The sequence below is a fragment of the Pezoporus wallicus genome, unplaced genomic scaffold (assembly GCF_028554395.1).
Source record: "Pezoporus wallicus isolate ANWC-B61680 ecotype Strahan unplaced genomic scaffold, APGP_CSIRO_Pwel_v1 contig_3568, whole genome shotgun sequence".
In the NCBI taxonomy this organism is placed as follows: domain Eukaryota; kingdom Metazoa; phylum Chordata; class Aves; order Psittaciformes; family Psittacidae; genus Pezoporus; species Pezoporus wallicus.
In genome coordinates this window covers 2,840,074-2,858,217 of record NW_026637826.1, presented here as the reverse complement: position 1 = coordinate 2,858,217, position 18,144 = coordinate 2,840,074, and the positions used below count along the sequence as shown (strand labels likewise).

The 18,144-nt window shown below is 48.8% G+C and overlaps 1 protein-coding gene across 1 annotated transcript in view; it reads right to left on the bottom strand.

The window, feature by feature from the left end:
* The window catches only part of DNAH1 (dynein axonemal heavy chain 1), a gene marked incomplete at its 5' end in the record, with an annotated part of 53,048 nt that extends 48,302 nt beyond the window's left edge, over positions 1-4,746 (bottom strand). The window contains 4 exon segments of the mRNA XM_057407843.1: positions 502-658; positions 1,153-1,327; positions 3,836-3,908; positions 4,468-4,746. Of these exon segments, the coding sequence (XP_057263826.1) occupies positions 502-658; positions 1,153-1,327; positions 3,836-3,908; positions 4,468-4,746 (684 nt within the window).
* Positions 4,747-18,144: the final 13,398 nt, after the last annotated feature.

Below are 18,144 nucleotides of genomic sequence, written 5' to 3'. Positions count from 1 at the left end.
AGAGAAGAAAATACCCCATACAAAATGTTCTGAGAGGAAAATTAACACCCAGGTCCTAAATGGCTATAAAAATGGGAAAGAGTCCCAGTGCAAAAGCTGTGCTCATCTCAGTCTTCTCCCAGGCAACAGTACCTGTACCTCTAGCCCTTTCCTAGGAAGCACAGATCCCAGGAAAGACCCTCACCACCTGCAGAGATCTCATGCAATAATACTGCTGACTCCTCCATTCAGAAGGAAGCATGAAACACCACCTTTTCTTCGGACACACAAATGACAGTGAGGAGCACCCTCAAGAATTATCAGTTCTGATGGAAGTTGCGGGCCCCCTGCAGAAGACGCTCAGCATCTTGTGGAGATTCTTCAGGGCACAAGCCTGCTCTAAAGCATTTCCTTGTTGTATTGCCTGTTGTATCAATAAAGGCCAAGCGTCCTGCAACTGTCTGAACCATCCTCTGGTATCAGCAATGAGATACATCACAAGTGCCAAATGTGCTCTCTTACCTTTAACGGGAGGTAGATGGGAAAGAGAGGATCTTTCTTATCCTCAATTGTTGGCATATTGTCAGGATCATGGTGCCTTGGCATGAGCTGATTGGAGTCTATCCCCTTGCTGGATAAAAGCTGTGCAATATCGAAGCTGAGATATAGCCGTCTCCTCCTGTTTTGAATCGGAATGGGAAATAACCACTTAATGCACCCAGAAGGGCTCACAAGCTACAACTCCACTTTCAGATCATGTATCCCTACCAGTAAGGAAGTTTTTGAACACATGGAGCTGCATACATGGCTATTTCTACCTTCACTTATAGAATAAATACCTATAATGAACATCTAGTCCAATTTATAAATTCTATACACATATATACACTATGCCAGTATTTATAATCTAGAGCATACAGCAAAACAGAAATTAAAAACTATGAGAAAAGGATAAAATAAACACTCTTTAAAAATATATTTTCTTCCTGCATCCCAATGAATTGTCTTGTGCACCCCCTGCAATGCACATCCCCCACTTCGGAGACCACTGCCTTGCAGGACAGTATTTTCCTAAAGATTTTTGACATGTCAAGTCTTGAAAGCAGAAATTAACACCCTAATCTGCTCTGTTCATTCCATAAAGATGTCTCCGGCTACTTTCTGGTTACCTACCTCTCTATGTAAATGCTCCGAGGGCACTGCCCTGGAAGCACTTGGTAAGGAACCTGCACTTTGGGGTTATATGATTGTACTGGGAAATCTGAGTTGGTGAGGTTCTCAGTGGTTGGTCCCATCACTTGCTTATCCAGCACACTTCCAAGATCCTCAGGCATCCTGAAGGTTGTGACTAAGAGACAGAGAAACACACATGTGAAACCACCAACCCTGCTTTACATTCACACACACAAGAGAACTGTGCTGTCTCCTGGCTTGTCTGCAGAAGTCATTTCACCAAGTTTATGACAGAAGTCAAGTAGATATCAAAGGGGAAACAGAAAGGAAGACCTTTTTTCCCCACTACAACATGTCCTTACCGTTTTCCAGTATCAAAGTGATGGCATAGAAAAAGCCTCCACTGAGAATTACTGTGATGCACCTTCTTAGGAGGTAGGGCACTGACCTGGCTCTAAGGAGCTCTGTTCTGGTCCCAGCTTTGCTACAGACTCTCTATGTCCTGGGTTCAGCAGTAGCAGTCATGTTTTTCCTTTGTGTTAACTGGTCAAGGTAAACATCACTTAGACTCTCTATAAGAAGTCAAAACACAGCACTGCACCAGTTAACACAAAGGAAAAACATGTCTACAGTGCATGGCAAGTTACTGTCTACAGTGCATGGCTTCCCTCCCTCTCAGAAAGGGGTGGGATTCCCCCTGTGCTCTGGGGGGGCCTGAGACCAAGAGTCAGTTCTAGCTGGGAGGAACTCATTTAAAATGGTGGTAAAGGAATGCTGCAGGAGAGAACAAGCTGCTCAGGTCATTTTTAGGTGCTGAAGTCCCTATTCACACCTTACTTGGGACTAACCTCCCCTCAGTTTCTGCTCAAGCAAACCTCCCACTCACATCTGCAGTGGTGTGAGAAAAAACTGAGTTGAACAGCCACCAATCTCACGATTCGGCCAAATGTTTTCAATGGAAATTGGACTAAGCAGAAAGTATACATTTCCAAGAGTTGGCTGAAACCAAACCATGTCATTTACCCCATAAATAAACCAAACTGTTCATATTGCTAAACAAGCTGCAAATAATAGAACAGCAGCAAACTGGGAATTTGAAGCTTAACCTAAATTAAGTAATTGCATGCAAGCTTTAAAAAGCACTATTCCCTAGACAGAGCTAAGCATTGACCTAAAAATAGATTTTAGCGGGGAGCTTTCCATTTGATGAACTTTCACACTCTACTGAGGATAAACTTAAGACTCTGGCTCGTAAGCAGGTTTTCTGGAGGTCAAGCTTTGGACCAGATCCTTCACTCTGCTCCATGTGCTTCTGCTTGCATGGTGCAACCCCTTGATTTCAAAGCAGTTGTGCAGAGCAGCCAATTATACTGAAGCCAGATGCATTTCAGGATGATCAGGTACAGAAAGGGTCCTCTAAGAGGTCATTCCCTTTACCCTTCTAAATGGTCCCTGACTCAACCCTTGTAGCTGTACTTTGTCTGCTTAAGGAGTAATGGAAATGGCCTCTGAACTGGCTCCTCTCTACTCATCCCTCTTAGAAAGGGTGCCTAGCTTGCAACAAATATGATCCAAACACTTGCATTGTCCATCCCAATATGTACCATTTACAACAAGGTCAAGGAATTCCTAAAATGCAGGTCCTTAGCTTCATACATATCTCTTGCTTAGGGTCTTCACAGAATGACCCTGATTAATATTTGTTGTCAGGGAGCACAGCTGTTTCGATTTTGTCACCTCCATCCATTATGGCTCTTTGTGCACTATCAACTATTTATGTCAATACTTAGTGTTTCATTTGCATTTACATTTCAGCTTGATAGCTTCTTCCCCCTTGAAGGAGCAGCAGATCATAAATAGAGATCTGTCTCCACTTGTTAGGGATGAGTCTAAGCTTGTCAAGATTCACTTGAGGATGCAGTCATTTGTCCTCACTCATGAAAACAAATGTCACTTCCATGCACAGGAAGGTGGTAAATATAGTTACCATCTTTCTCAAAGACTAAAATCCTCTCACATGTATGCTTTCTCCCCACCTGCTGCCAGCTTATGATCCATATACCCAAGAGTGTTCAAGGGGCCAGGAGAATGCTGGCAAACTTTTGTTTTCCTATTTTTGAGCATCCATGATACAAGCTCTCGTAAGCAGGTGGGACCAGCAGCTCTGTATACACAGAAACCCCTTGCATCTAGAGACTCAGCTGTTGCAGGGTGCAATTGGAAGGAGAATGAATAAATGAGAGAGTACCATGATTTTGGCTATGGGCACCTAAACTCCGAATATAACTATCACATGCAGGTCCCAATTTAACAGGAAAGGGCACTGATGGCTCCATATGCAATGACAACACATAGAACCGGAGTGCTCTCCTGGCATACAGCCCGTAAGACTGTAATGCCCGTAGGCAGCAACATGGTCCACCCTGAAGCCTGGGGGAAGTGCATATATGCAGGAAAAATGCAAGCATGGTTTTACCACCCAGTCAGATCACTTTGCTCCGCCTCTAAATTCACTTTTCAGAGACATTCACGCAGCTAAGTACCATTCCTGGTCACCGAGAGGAGAAGGAAAGCAAAGCACTAATTTAGTCATCAGCCTAGCTCCCAGCATACTCATTATGGCCAGCCTTAAGAGTTATGGCTCCATTTCCTGCCACATCACATTTCCTCTCAGGATATTTACCTTCAGGGGTGTGCTGCTCGAGGTCCGCCTCTTTTAGCAAAGCATGGTGTATTTGGGGGCCAGCACAAACATCCTGAAATGCAGCCTGTAAGGGAAGTGTCAAAGGTAACAAAGCACAGTCAGAGGGTGCGTTAAAGAGGTCCAGAGAGACAGTGAGACTATAAAATTGACTTTACCAGAGCTTTAGGGATAATTGAGACTGTGAGTAATGGTCAGAAAAGTCTCAAAGAGACACAAACAGCTGAAACTTCAGCCCAACACACCAAGAGGCAGGGGTTTTGTCAGCAGAGATATCAGCTTAAGATGTGGACTGGGGCAGGCAGTCATTAGGGTTTTACTTCCAAATATCATCTGCAGTCATAACCACATGCCTGCCCTGCCATGCTGGCATCCTAAACCTGGGTAACATCACGACAGCAATAGCATGGGCCACTGAAGAAGGCAGCACAACTACCGTCATGAATGGACTTATGGCTTCACTTTGCAAGAGTCAAGGTCTTGCACAAAGGCCTCTGACCAAAACGAAGGGCCAGGACCTCGGGTGAAAACTGTATTCCTCTATACCAGGTGTGCTATAGGTCTTTCCACTTTAGAAGGACAATGGTAGGAAAAGAATTGCTCTTTGCACTTACCCTTGAGATGTTGGAGGCTGCTGGAGTGAGAATTTCAGCAGAATACCTCTTTTGTCTAAATGCTAAGTATTTCCTTGGCCCCCGTTTGCAGCTATCAGAAACCAACAAACTTGTTCCTGCTCTGCAGTCTAGGCATGAAGCCTCCCGCTTGGTATCCGGAGGCCTGGGGCTCCCACCCAGAGAACTCATCAAATCCTTCTTTGCTTTATCCATCTTCTTTGGAGAACAATGCTGTGATGCAACCCTGAGCTTGCTAGAGTGGAAAACATTAAAAGCCTGTTAAATACTGTAACTTTGGCACTCCTCCACACCCTCCCACCACACTGGGGATGGGTGACTTGCTAAAATGAGTGGGTAACAAGGCAAGTTCAATCCCCTGCTTCAACACCAAGCTTTGCTTTCATGACCTGGGGTCCGCTGGTCTCACGTCACTGACTCAGTGATTCACTAACCCTGGGGAGTGTTTTGCTGTTCCAGATGGATTTTGGGGGGGATAAACCAGCAATATACACATGAAAAGCTACTTTTCTGAAGCAGCAGGGGCTTCCTGGATCTGTGGCAGCATTCAAAAGGCTGCCAGGAGAATCTGAGTAAACTGGGACTACAAGAGAAATGCTTCTGCTGCACCCAAATCCCTTAAAAATCTTGTCACGCTCGACTCCAGTGGGAGTAGGCTACAGCCTAAATACCAACACAGCTACTCCCAGGTTTGAGTCTGACTCTTTCATTTAAATAATTCAGGAGAGATGTTTAAGTATTGCCTAACAAGTATCAAAATACAGGAAGAAGGTCCCCTCTCTCCTCCTGCAGGGGGCATTTTTGATGGTGATCTCAGCACTTCCACCATGGGAGAAGCAAGTCCACGCAAATACCACAGCTCTATGGCTTGATTTTAGAAAAGCCTTCATGTGCTGAGAGAAACTAATGAAGAGCAGCCCTCGCACTTCTGGCACGACAATAGTGCAACCCCTGATTTTAGGCTTGTCTAAACAGAGAGACGACTACTCTAAGTAATGAGTACATTGTGGCTCAAGTACCACAAGCCCCTCCAGCCTCCACGCACGCACGCCAACATAACGATGGACGCATACCTGCCCAGCTTAGTCCTATACATTATGAGTCAAAGCTCTCCTTGGGATCTCTCAAGGCTACGCCAGGTATGACACAATTTATTCATCAATTCCTGCTCAGGGCTAGACCCAGGCTCCTCATCTAGCCCTGCCTAACGGTTTGTGTCTTCCACCCTTGCTGGGACCCACACATCCTCTTCACTTACTTCTGGAGGCCAACCCCTGCAGCAGGCTGCCATGTGGGGGTCCTCCAGCTTGCCACAGCAAAGCACTAGAAAGACCTTGCCTGGTCCTGCAGGCTACAGGTGGCACAGTACCTGTCTGGAGTCTCATCCGATGTGGAGACACTACCACAGTGTCCCTTCCTGCCATGCCCTCTCTGCTCTGCTCCTGAATGGAGTCAAAACTCTGCCTGTTCTATACTCTTGGTCAAAGAGGGCAATTCCTTCTCAATTTCACCTTGTTGCCTGTCTGTGAGAATGAATCAGGTACACACAGCAGAGAAAGCATTACATGGATGCTGAAGATAAGAGGGAATAACTGTGCTGGTTTATTGCTGCAGGTTCAAGCCAGCACACAATTTTGAGAGGTTGAATCAAAAAAGAAATCCGATAATAAATCACAGTTACCATGATGCGAGTCCTTTAAGTGAAACGGAGAAACGAACAGACTGGAGAGACCTGGGAGACAAGATCAATAATACCCCCTCCCCTGCTTCAAGCTAGAAAATCTCAACTCATTCTCCTCTCAGCTTCTCTTTGGCATGGCAACTGGAACCTTATACCCTGAAGAATGAATTTTCCATGGAGGATTTTGTTTTTATTAGCTATTTTATGCTCTGGCCATATCTGTTTTAGCAGCCCAGCAGGGTTGATTGGTATCAGCCAAGATCCAAGGATTCCTGATGAATCACTGCTGGACTCTTTTGTGCCTGCTGCATCAGCACAGAGAACAGCAGCAAGGCAGAACAACCCTGCGGTGGCTCTCCTGATATGTCACCTGAGCAACCTCTTCCTGGGAGCAGGGCTGAGGTGGCAATGGGACCTACCTGTACTTTTATCTCCTGGACCAGAATCTGAACCCCATCCATGTCAAAAAAGCTACCTCCAGGACTCAAAGACCCTGAACCTTTAGTAGGGTGAGTGATGGAGCCCACTTCCAATTCAGCAGCACTGGCAATCTCTGCCTAGAACCAAAATAACGCGGCTTCTGCTGCCACTGACGGCCGACTGTCTGTGATGGGGGAAGTGTGTACCCAGCCTGCCCACAGCAGACCTAATTCTTCAATGCTCTGCTCCCTGTGTGCTCGCTCACACCTCCGTAAAGTCCTTCCTGAGCATTTATCTCAAAATAAAACAAACCCCTACTCAGTGTCCAGCTCAAAAACTTCCATCTGTCACGATCTCCCAGCTGCACAGAGGGAAGGTCTGGTGTTTGTAACTGCAAAAAGCTTGACACACACCACCTAAAATAAAGAAAGAAAACAGGCCTCCAAAGTTTCCCCAGCAATTCCCCAGGCAGACAAGCAAAGCAGCTTGTCTGAGCATGCTAAAGCCAATGTAGAGATGGAAGAACTGCTAAATACAAAGGGAATCCTACTCTCCTGCCACCCCAGCTGCTGGGCTGTGGCCAGGGCTTCCAGCGAGGAGATTTCCCAAAGCATGGTGAGAAGCTCGCTCTGGTGCCAGGTGGGTGCTCTCATCCAGCCCTCAGGAACAGCCTCCAGGTTGGTTTAAATGATGAGAAGAGAGACTCTCTCTTTTACTCACCTAGCTACTGAGCCTAGGAGTTTACTGCACAGCAATTCACTCTTCCCCAGGCTTAAACTCCACCACCATCACCTTCTGCCTTCCCACTCACCCCAAATGATCAGCAGTGTGTAGACTCCAGGGCTGTCCTCCCCATCCTCCATTGAGGATGACCCCAGACCCTCATCCATGGACAGCAAAGCCTGGTGTGGATTGCCAAGGCTGTCGCTACCTGGGGAAGGGAACACCTCCCATCTTGCAGTGAACACACAACAGCAGCTTTCAGCCAGCTCTACTAGAGCAACTGCCGACAGTGTGGAGCAGCTCATGCTTGAGGATTTCTTCACTGCCTGAAGAAAAGCAGAGAAACTGCCCAGTGCCCTGTTAGTGTCACACTCTGGGCAGGAAGCTGGCTGTATGCCATAGAATCATAGAATAGTCAGGGTTGGAAAGGACCTTAAGATCATCCAGTTCCAACCCCCCTGCCATGGGCAGGGACACCTCACATTAGACTGTATCACCCAAGGCTCTGTCCAACCTGGCTGTGAACACTGCCAGGGACGGAGCATTCACCACTTCTTTGGGCAGCTTCTTCCAGTGCCTCACCACCTTCAAAGTGAGTAACTTCTTCCATATATCTAACCTGAACTTCCCCTGTTTAAGTTTAAACCATGTTTGCAGCCTTCAATCCTTCCTATTCAGAGCACTTTCCTCAGGGCAGGAGCTCCCCTTTGACAAGCTGAGGTTTAAAGGTGGGGAAAAAAGGAGTTCAGCTCATTGCAAGCAGACAAGATGTCTCCCTGAAAGCAGATCCTCTGCCCACCTCAATAACCCTTTGCTCTACGCTGCCCCTGTGCATCTGGGAGCTTCTCCCCCCTCTTCAACATCTGCCTGGCACCAGCCATCTCAGTTTTAGCTATAATAATCTTTGAAGATCTCTTCCTGATTGCTGAAGCACCTGTCTCTCCAGCAGTTCAGACATGCTCTCTCACACCTGAAAAGCATGTTTCCTAGATATGCCAGGTATGTTGTACTACACTAAATTGAACTACTCAAAATGAAAGCACATTGTAATGGCACTGCTGACACATTAGGTACAGTGTCTGTGTGTCATCGTGGCAAGGCTATAATTACAATTTCTTGGTAAATTCAGGCTTTACATACCCAAGAAGTCAAACTCCCACGTGTCTTGCTCAATGTCTGCTATGAGCTTTTTGATCTGCTGATCTGCTGCCTGTACTTCAGTTCTTTGATGCAAAGCTAACAAAATGGGCTCTTTTCTTTCAAATAAGGTTCAAAAAGGCTAAAATTGCAACAGAAAAAAAAAGTACTTTAAGAATAATCTAACCCCTAAACAAAACTGCAGGTTGAAATCTAGTAGTCATTCATCTGACATTATTTACCTGCCGATAGCCAAAAACCCAACTACCGCACTACCTGGCCACCAACACGCAGAAATTCCTTCTTCCTACCGTTTAAGCCATATAAGCTCAAACAAGGTGATGCGCTCTCCACAAAGCCCTTTAAACATTATCCTGTAGTTCAGATCTCTTCTACTTTAAAAAGGGAGTTGAAAGGAATTTTGAGTTTTACAGCAGCCTATTCCCTCCAAGGATCTGGGTGGTTCCAAACCTGATTTGCCTCTGCGTTTTTAAACGCATTCCTTTCTCCATGGGAAAGCACCACAAAGCCTCCACTAGAACCTGAGGACGCAGGGGGGAACAGCAAGACTGACGGCGAGCGGCCCTGCTCGTTACACAGAGCACCTAGCGACAAGGATCCACCGCACCGTTCAGGTTACGGCCATGGCGGGTGTTACGAGACACCACACAAAGCATTTAACCGTGACTCCAGCAACGTTTGTTCCATTTACGAAGCACAACAGCCTCCGTCTCTATAGCGCGCAACCCAAGGGCAGCCGCACGCTAACCCCAGAGATGGGATAGCGCGAGGCACCCGCGTCCACTTCTCACGGTCTCAGGAATCCAACCCCAGCCCATTTCCACCGTCTCGCACAGCACGAGGGGGGCTCACACCCCCGTCACCCACAGCAGCGCGGCCGCCCCCCCGCATCCTTCCACACCTCCTGCCCTCCACCACGGCGAGGCCCGCGCCCACACCCCCCAGCGCCCGAAGCCCCGGCACCACTCCTGGCCGGGGGCTGGCGGACCTGGCCGGGCGGGACTCTGCGGCTCCCCCGGCCCGGCTCATCCCTCCCTGGCGGGCGGCCCGCACCGGCCGGCTCGATGCGCCCCGGCTGCCGGCGCCCGGCTCCGCGCTCATCGCTAACGGACGGAGGGGCGGGCCCAACGCGCGGGGCGGGGGGGGCTCGGCTGGCCCCAGGGAGGTGCCGGGCACCGCGGGCCGGGTGCGGCCACCGCGAGGTCGCTGCCGGGCTCTCCGCTGCCGCCGCCACAGGGACAGCACCAAGAGTGCGCCGCCTCAGAGCCACCACTGAGCATCAGCACCGGGCCGGCACAGAGCCGCCATCAGCCCTCCCCTTGCAGGGGCTCGGCCACCCCATCACCGAGCAGCTCCGGGGACACCCCCTGTGCGAGGGGCTGGGCTGCTCTGGTGCCACCTTCCATGCCGGCTGGCCACCAACCTCACCGGTGGCTGTCCCCGAAGGTCTGGCAGATCCCTCCTTTACACCATCCCCGAAACCACTGTAGTCAGGCAGGATGCAGAGATACACAACGGCTGGTCTCTGACCGAGCTTATGTACCCATGAAAGCCTTGATCAGTTACACCTGGGAGGTTATGTCAGCTGGGGATGTGTGACTTACCACCACTTGATATCGTCATGAAGAACACATGGTGCCCTACAGACACAAAGGTGGCACAAAATCCTGTTGGGAAGGATGGGGAGGAAGGGACAAGGATTTAAAAAAAATAAAATAAATCCATCCACCCCTCCCACCAAAAAAAAAAAACCAAAACACAAAAAACCAAACCCCACAAAAAAGCAAACAAACAAATCACCAACCAACCACACACCAAACAAACTCAACATAAAAGTGCCATAAAAGTCAGAGACACAGTGTGGGAGAGAGCTAAGGGTAGAGAAGGAAGAGGAAAAATGAAGCAGACCGGAGTGGAGGCTCCTGCAGGAGGGGAGCCATAGGTAGGAGCTGCTCCATAGCCCCTTTGCCCCCCCCCCCCCCCCCCCCAATGCCTGTCAGCCCTGTCCAGGCAAGCAGAGAGCTGAGAAGCCCTGCTGCTGCACAGCTTAGCTCCGGGGCAGGTACGAGTCCTAGAGAGCAGGGCCAGAGGAGTAGAGCTGAGCACAAACCAGGCAGCTGAGCCAAGGCCATGGCCTTGCACAGGGCCAGAGGGTCAGGCGGGGGGGCAGGGCGCATGCCATGAGGAGGCAGCAGAGCCCAGGCAATGAGCTCCTCTCCCTGCCTGCCTGGCACTGGGTGCAAAGGGCTTGCGAGTCAAGGGTGGTGGAGGCACTTGTGCCATGCAAAAATGTGCGAGCCAGGGGATGCGAGGTTTGAGCAGGGGGAGGTGGAGGCCGTGGAAAGAAACACAAATCCTCCAAATAACACGGCTTCCTTGCAGCAACGCTCAGCTCTTGCCAAGGTGCTCTCCAGCCCAGCCCTGCGCAGATTTGCACCTCGTGCTGGACTGCCCCTGGCCCTGCTCAAAGCAGCGGCTGCTGGAGGAATTCCCAAGTGTAGGTTCCCTGTCGTACTGCTGGCCTCATTGCTTTACTTTAGACAGGAGCGCGTGCTGACTTGCCTTGATTAGGTTTGATAGAAGCACAGCTCTCACTGAAGTCCCCTTGAGTCGCATGCCAGATGCTCTGGCTGGGAGGAAGCGATGGTGAAGCCCCTTTGCCCTCTGCACGGGAATAATACCCATCTGTTTCACGCCAGCTCCGTCTCCCCTGCAGCAGGTTGGGATTCACAGCAGGTCTTGCTCTCCCTGCAGTTAGTTGTGCTTCATTTTTGGCCAGGCTTTCAAAGCTCAACACAGAATGCTTCAGCGAGTCAGGAGATGAAAGCTGAGCAGTTTCAACTGGCTGGGCCTTCACAAACCCACCAGGCCAGAACAGAAAGCAGACAGGTGTGAGAGCCACCCTGCTCCCCAGCCGTGGGCTGCCACGACTGGCTGATATCCTGACCTGCCTTCAAAAGGGCTTTCTGGTTCCCCAGAAACTCTCTCCCAGGGCTTGCAGCCTCCACTGACGCCATGCCCTGCTTCCACAGGTGCTCCTTTAGGCCAGGATGGCCAGGCAGGGGAGTGTGAGCCCTAATCACTTCCAAAAACCAGGTGGCAGTTGGCACAGCTGAGCACCTCCATGCTCTCTCCTTCTCATACCAGTCTGAGCTGAGATGCTGTCCCCAGCAGGGCCAGAATGAAAGGTCTTTCTCCTGACAGCTCTCCTTCCTGCTCCTTTTCTGCTGTGGGCTCTTTCAAGGCCACAGATCTGCCTGTAACTGCAGGTGATGCTTAGTTCCCCAGAAAACACTTGTTCAAGAAGAGGCTCCCAAGTCCCTGCTGAAACAGGCAGATCAGTGACTTAACATAGGATTTTTCCTTACTGCAAGGCTGTTTTGGGAGAAGGAAAGCAGAGTTCGCCTCTGTTTCAGCTGTGATAGAGCTAATTTTCTTCTTAGTTAAACAATTATGCCCATCCAGTCAGACAGATCACTGGTGCAGTGAAAGCATGCACAGGGGCTAGCAGAGTCTGGACTCATAGTGAGGGCTCCCATCTCACCCACTTATCAAACATGAGAATCAAAACAGTTTCAGTAGGTGTTATGATGTGAGCTGGCACTAGGAAATATGTGACATGTGCTAATGGTTCATTCCTGGCTGAAGAGCCCAGCATCCCTCTTTTATTGTCCATGAGCTGTTGCAGCCACCTTTCGTGCCATCCACTTGCACTCCTTTAGATCTCATGCATCTATCCCAAACCAATAGCTCAGGAAACACCACTGCCAGGGCAGTTAATCACACCAAAGCTCGCTTCTACAGAGAACAGCCTTACCCTGGTTATGGGAGGAATAATAAAATATCAAAAATTCCCAACTTTGTGGACCTCAGAGATGATGCACGGGTTGTTTTGTTTCATCACTTGCACCTACCCCATGTGGGTGGCAGGCCCTTCAGATTTAGCAGTATTTCCATACCCACCCCACACACATTTTGCTGAAGGTGCAAATGATCCTCCAAGCACAAGGCCACTGAAGAATAAGGCCCCAGATTTCTGTCTCCACACCTACATGTGTTCCCACACACGAGATACAGCATTAATCTAGAGTAAAACACCACATGTTGACAATGTGAACAGTACGTTTGACAGAAACTCCTTAGACTTGAACCTCAGAAAGCAAACCCACGAGAAAGTCACAATGCAGGGAGAGTCAGGACAAGGTCTGTCTTTATGCTGCCTGCTCCCTTCTCCTGAAGAGGCAGTTTCATTCTGGGAAGGAGAAGCCAGGTTCACCTTATATTCCTGCTCCTTTCAACAGCGCACTCAGCACAAGGCTGTTACCTTGAATTCAGTCAGGCTGGGACTGGAAGAGCAGTTCATACCAGCCAGCAGCAAATTCTGTCCTTTGCAAGCAGTTTTCACTGCAGCCTCAAAACCAAAGGAGACTGACCCAGGTAGTGACATTGTTGTTGATGAGCTTTCACCACTGTGCCACAGCAAATCATCTCCCCAGGGCACGTTCTTCCACACCTGGGATCACACCATCAATCCAGCCAGAAGGCTTCCCCAAGGAATTTGCAGGCAGAGGTTGCTTCTCCGAGGAAGGTGTGCAGAAAGCATGGGGCTGGCCAGAAGCGGGAAGACGACAGTGAGGATTACCAAGGCCAAGCCTGAGCAGGCAGGGAGTGGTGGTGGTGATGATGAAAAAGCTAAGCAAGCCTCAGTGAGGAGATCTCAACAGTGGTGGGCAGAGAAGCTGGCAGCAGGCATTTCTTACACAACTGATTCAGCGGAATTGGCCAGAATGGTCTCCAATGCAACTCTGGCATCTTCTGCGTAGGGCTGCAGGTGGAAAGAACCTGTCACCCATCGGCAGGCTGGGAGATTTTTCCAAGAAGAGTCTTCTTCTTTAGAGGGACCTTGATTTTAGAAAAGGTGAGTGGCAGAGATGCTCCCAAATCCCCTGGGAATAGACCCTTAGATACCTCAGAAGCCTCAGGCAGGTAAATGACCAGATTTCATGCAGCCTGAGATGACATGCTGACAGGAGGCTTTGACCTCCGTAGCTCCCCCAGCAAATATGGTACAGGCACTTCCCCATCTTCCTAGGTGAAAGCATCAAAATGGAGCTATCAGTCTAACCACTGGTACTCAGGAGCATAAGGGTAGGCTGCTGTAGCCTTGCTCTTGCTGAGAGGGGGCTGTTGCCCTCTGGAACACGAGTCATCCCACGTAAGAGGACCAGGGCCAGCCTCACAAGGAAGCCAGTATACCCCCAGTCTGCACTGGGTAGGAGGACATTTCCTGGCACGCTTCCAAAATTACAGATTCACACATAAACACTCTTCAAGCATGCAAAACACTCAGGAGGCTATAGATAGAGCCTGCTCTCTTCCAGGGAATTTGTCACCCAGCCCTGGTGAAAACAATCCTCAAAGAACTGCAAAACATCTCTGAAGAGCTACGAGCAGTCTTGCAACTCAGACATTCCCAGACAACATACAGGGAGCTGAGGTCCTCAGCCAGTTAATACTGCACGCTTCCGAGAGTTCAGGGGAGCGTTTGGGGGTTTGCTTTAATAGGAACAGGAGAAATTACTTGCCCCTTCTTAGAAAGGCTGGAAATTTTCCCTGAAGCTTCCAGATGAGCATCAAGCTTTTCATGAGGAAGCCAGCAACACCTCGGCTCCCTTCATAAGGGCGCTTGCTGGGGGGCATAGGGAGCTCTGCTTCAAATTTGTCATACAGAACAGACCATTAGGCTTAATGGTTTATGCCCTTTCAGCAGGTAAGCATCAAAGTAATCTAGTTTGAGGGAAAAATAAATAAATAAATAAATCTGCCCTTTGCTGACAAACAGTAACAGATTCCTGCAAAAAGCCTTTCTTCCAACCGACTGGCATTTCATCAAGGAATCCCTAACCTGTCCCGATTTTTTCCCCACTAGAAAGCATATGCCAAAAGCTGGGCTAGACCCTCACCTGAACCCCACCATTTCAGAAGCTGTGCAGAGCAGTGTCTGAGCTGGTTGGCCGAACAGAGTAACAAAATCAAAGCATATCTTTGTGCCAGGCCTTAGGAAAAGCATGCACCACCAGAAGCAGAGGGTCAAGCACGCGGATATGACAGAGCAACATCTTTCCGGATAAGAGGACAACTCAACATTTTTGGATTTAGAACAGCTTCAAAACATGCCTTCTTGACATTTGTTCATGAGCTGATGTATTGCACCAGGTGCCGCTCTGACTTCCTACCATCAGTAACACAGCACCATCAATATCTGGGCATTTATATCATTTGTCTGGCTGGTTCATCTACTCTTGAAGTACCTTCTCACTTAGCAGTGACTATTCCCCATAAAGAGCCCTCTCAAACACAGAGAAACCATTAAAAACTATCTGTTGAAAGCAAAAAAAACCCAAGTGGTTTTTTGCTGTTTTCCGTCTGATTTTTGTATGCAGCTGATTATTGCAGCAGTGTAAACATGAAGGTGAATACAGATGTGCAACCCAGAAAATAAGAGCTGAGTTTGGGTGTGACCTTGTGTTGCAAGTCAGCCTGCTCACCTCACACTCAATGTAAAGGGAATTACTGGTGTCTTTGTCTCCCAAAACAAGGCAACATTCCTGGGGATCTCAGCAGGAAGGAGATTCCTGAAGCTTAAGACTGAGCTTCCTCTCCCCAACAGAAATGTCTCCCATTTAATGATTACCAAATCTTTTGTCTCTTTGCTGGGAGCAGAGCTCAGAGGAAGCAAAATCCAAAGGAAGCCATGGTTGTAGCGTAGACAACCGAGAGAAACTGGACAATCAAGTCAGAAGAATTATAGATTCAAATGTGTATCGTCATCCTGCTAATTCCCGGCTCTCCCCCTACTCCCTCCTCTGCTGACACTCCAGTCCCCACTTCAATACCTGCCAGGTCCTTTTAGAAAGCTGACATTTCCATTCCTGACATTTTCTGCAGCTCCATCTGGGAATTAGTGGCCGGATATTAGCAGCGATGGGGCCGTTTATCATAATTAGTCTCATGAAGCTACTAAGCATCCAACTATTTTTCATCAGTGCTGAGGAAATAAACTGCAGAATCCAGCAGACGAGACGGACGATTTATTTATTGATTGATTTATTCTGGTCTGTCAGGATGCAGCTTTAAAGTTTGCCGAGATGAGCAATCTCAGAGGCAATGACGACGGCAGGGCTGGCTCACCTTGGGTGCACAAGCAGCAGAGAAGCAGCTCCCAAACCCCCTGGGACAGTGAGGAGGCTTTTGTTATCCTACGTCTGCTCTAGCCTCCTGCTGATAGGAAACAAGTTGTGACAGGTTGTGGACAAGCTCAGGAAGAGACAGCCACCAGCCACACGATGGCATCATGAATAAAAGCCATCTCCAGGCATACCTTTTCTTCCCCATCAGGAGGGTGCTGTTTACCTTACAGGAGGTGGCACCTGGACCAGCAGCAACAGGACTGTCATTTGGCTTGGGTGTGCCAGATTGTCCTTGGACCTTAATGCTGAAATGAGGATGCTGCAGACAGCACATGTCTGTCACCTTCCAGAGGTGCCTGGGAGCGGGTAAAGCTGTTCTCTTCCTTGTCATCCTATGTGGAGCAGTGTGAAGTACTAGATAGTTATTTCCTTCCCCAAAGGATCAAAAGAGAATTCTGAGGAGGCAAAGTTTCATAAGCAAAATATCAGACTGGGTCCCCTGCAGGCAGGGGAAGGCCCCTTGGAATGGCCGGGGCTCACCACCAGCCACCTTCTCTGCAGAGATAAGATCCACCCTGTCACAGCTAGTGCTTGCTGTGCTCTCAGACTTACTTTTTAGGGGCTAATGCAGTACATTGTCTGTGTTTCTGGGCGCTTGGGTACTCAAGGAATGTGCCAGAGCTTCCACTCCTCTGGGGTTAGCTGGACAGTGAGCTGCTGAGATCCACCAGACATTGTTTCCTATCCTGGCGGCCACTGCTCTGGGCAAGGAGCCTGTGCTGATTTCAGTGACTTCTCTATCATCCTGCAAGTACCACTCTGCATGGCTTGTAGCCCGGTTAGAGCACCTCTGACTGCAGCTCCTCTCTATACAAGTAAGAAATGAGGATTACAAGGCTGTGTGGAGCTTCTGCCTGGAATGAGCCATGAAGGCATTCTGGGCTGTGCTGCTTTTCCTTCTATCCCCAGGAAAAGCCACAAATCTTGCTACAAGCCATAAACCTCAGTGCTCACCTGCAGCAGACCCACCTCCTCTCCTGCAAGGCTGATTATCAAGGGCTTTCCATCCTGAGGTTTGCTATGCAAACATTAAACATTTGTGTTTAAATATTACACATCTTCTGCTGATGTGAAGCTAGTAATTACAGCCAGATGGGACCTGGCTCACAGGCAGACACAGGGCCCACACACTGCTGGATGGTGGCTTTTGTTTTTTGCAAAGCCATGTGGCCGACCACCACCAGGAGTATCAGAAAAGCTGGGTGTAATTAAAAACAGTAATAAAAGAAGTCTTCTAAATATATCTTGCAACATATTCCAGGTGAGCACTAAGCGTTCCTGGCTGCAGTGCCTGGCAGCCTCAACACTCTACCTGGGACATGATCCAAGCCAGTGTGCTTGCGCCATACATCCCTCCAGGCACAGCAATGACATACACTCATTTGATACTAGCACCTCCTACAGCACCAGCACGGTCTGATCCCACAGAGCCTTCCTCAGCTGAGTGAGACCTCTTTTTGCGCAAGAGTCTAAGCCAGCCTGTACTCCACTCCATCAAAGTAGCCCCTACAAGTGTGTTGCAGTCACAGGGCCACCACGCCACCAGTACAAGTTCACAACTGCTGCTGCCTCCTCACCTGCTTAGTTGAGAGATCATCTTCATTTCAGATGCCTGCACACATTTCTGCTTGCCTGAGCTCCCAGAATAGGAAATTCTGCACTTCCTGCTGCCTGCAAGATTCCAGGTTTGATTCTGTTCAAGGCAAAACAAAAGCATGGCAGTGAATAGTGGATTTATTCCCCCTGAAAAATAACCCGTATTCACATTCAACATCTAAATCTTGTTTTAGTATATAATCCTCTTCCCCATCGCCTCTCCCCTACACAGCAGACCCAAAAGGTAAGCAGGAGCATACCAGTTTGAGCAAATAGCCGAATGCTTGTCTTACTCATCACCTGTGTTGCATTTATATATATATATAGACACAGAGAGAGAGAGAGCAGCAAACATCCAGGAAGCAATACCTATCCTTACTCCACAAACCTAATTGAGCAGTTGTGTTCTAGCAGCTACAGTGATACACACAACAACCAGCATTTGATGCCTGGAAAAAACTAGAGCTAGCATCTCATGCACAGTTTAAGTAGCCCCGATAAAGGAGCTGCAGGTGATGGCACTGAGGGGAAACGAGCTATAAAGGCTACAACCCTTTCCCTGCAAATCAATCTAGCCCTGTTTAATATTTATGTTCTTACGAGCTGTTGATTCCTCCTCTTTGTTATGAATATTCTGGCATACTTTCAGGATGTTCCCAAGGTAAGTGTTAGACAGTCAGAGCTTGGTCTCCTGCCTAAGCAACCAGTTATGTTTAATTCTCTCGGACAGCTGCTAAGCTGTATTCTCTGTATTGTAACAGTCAGCATTGTATCTCTACCTGCTCATCATCCAGGTGTAAGAGGTGTCTTACAGCCAGCCTGACTGATAGG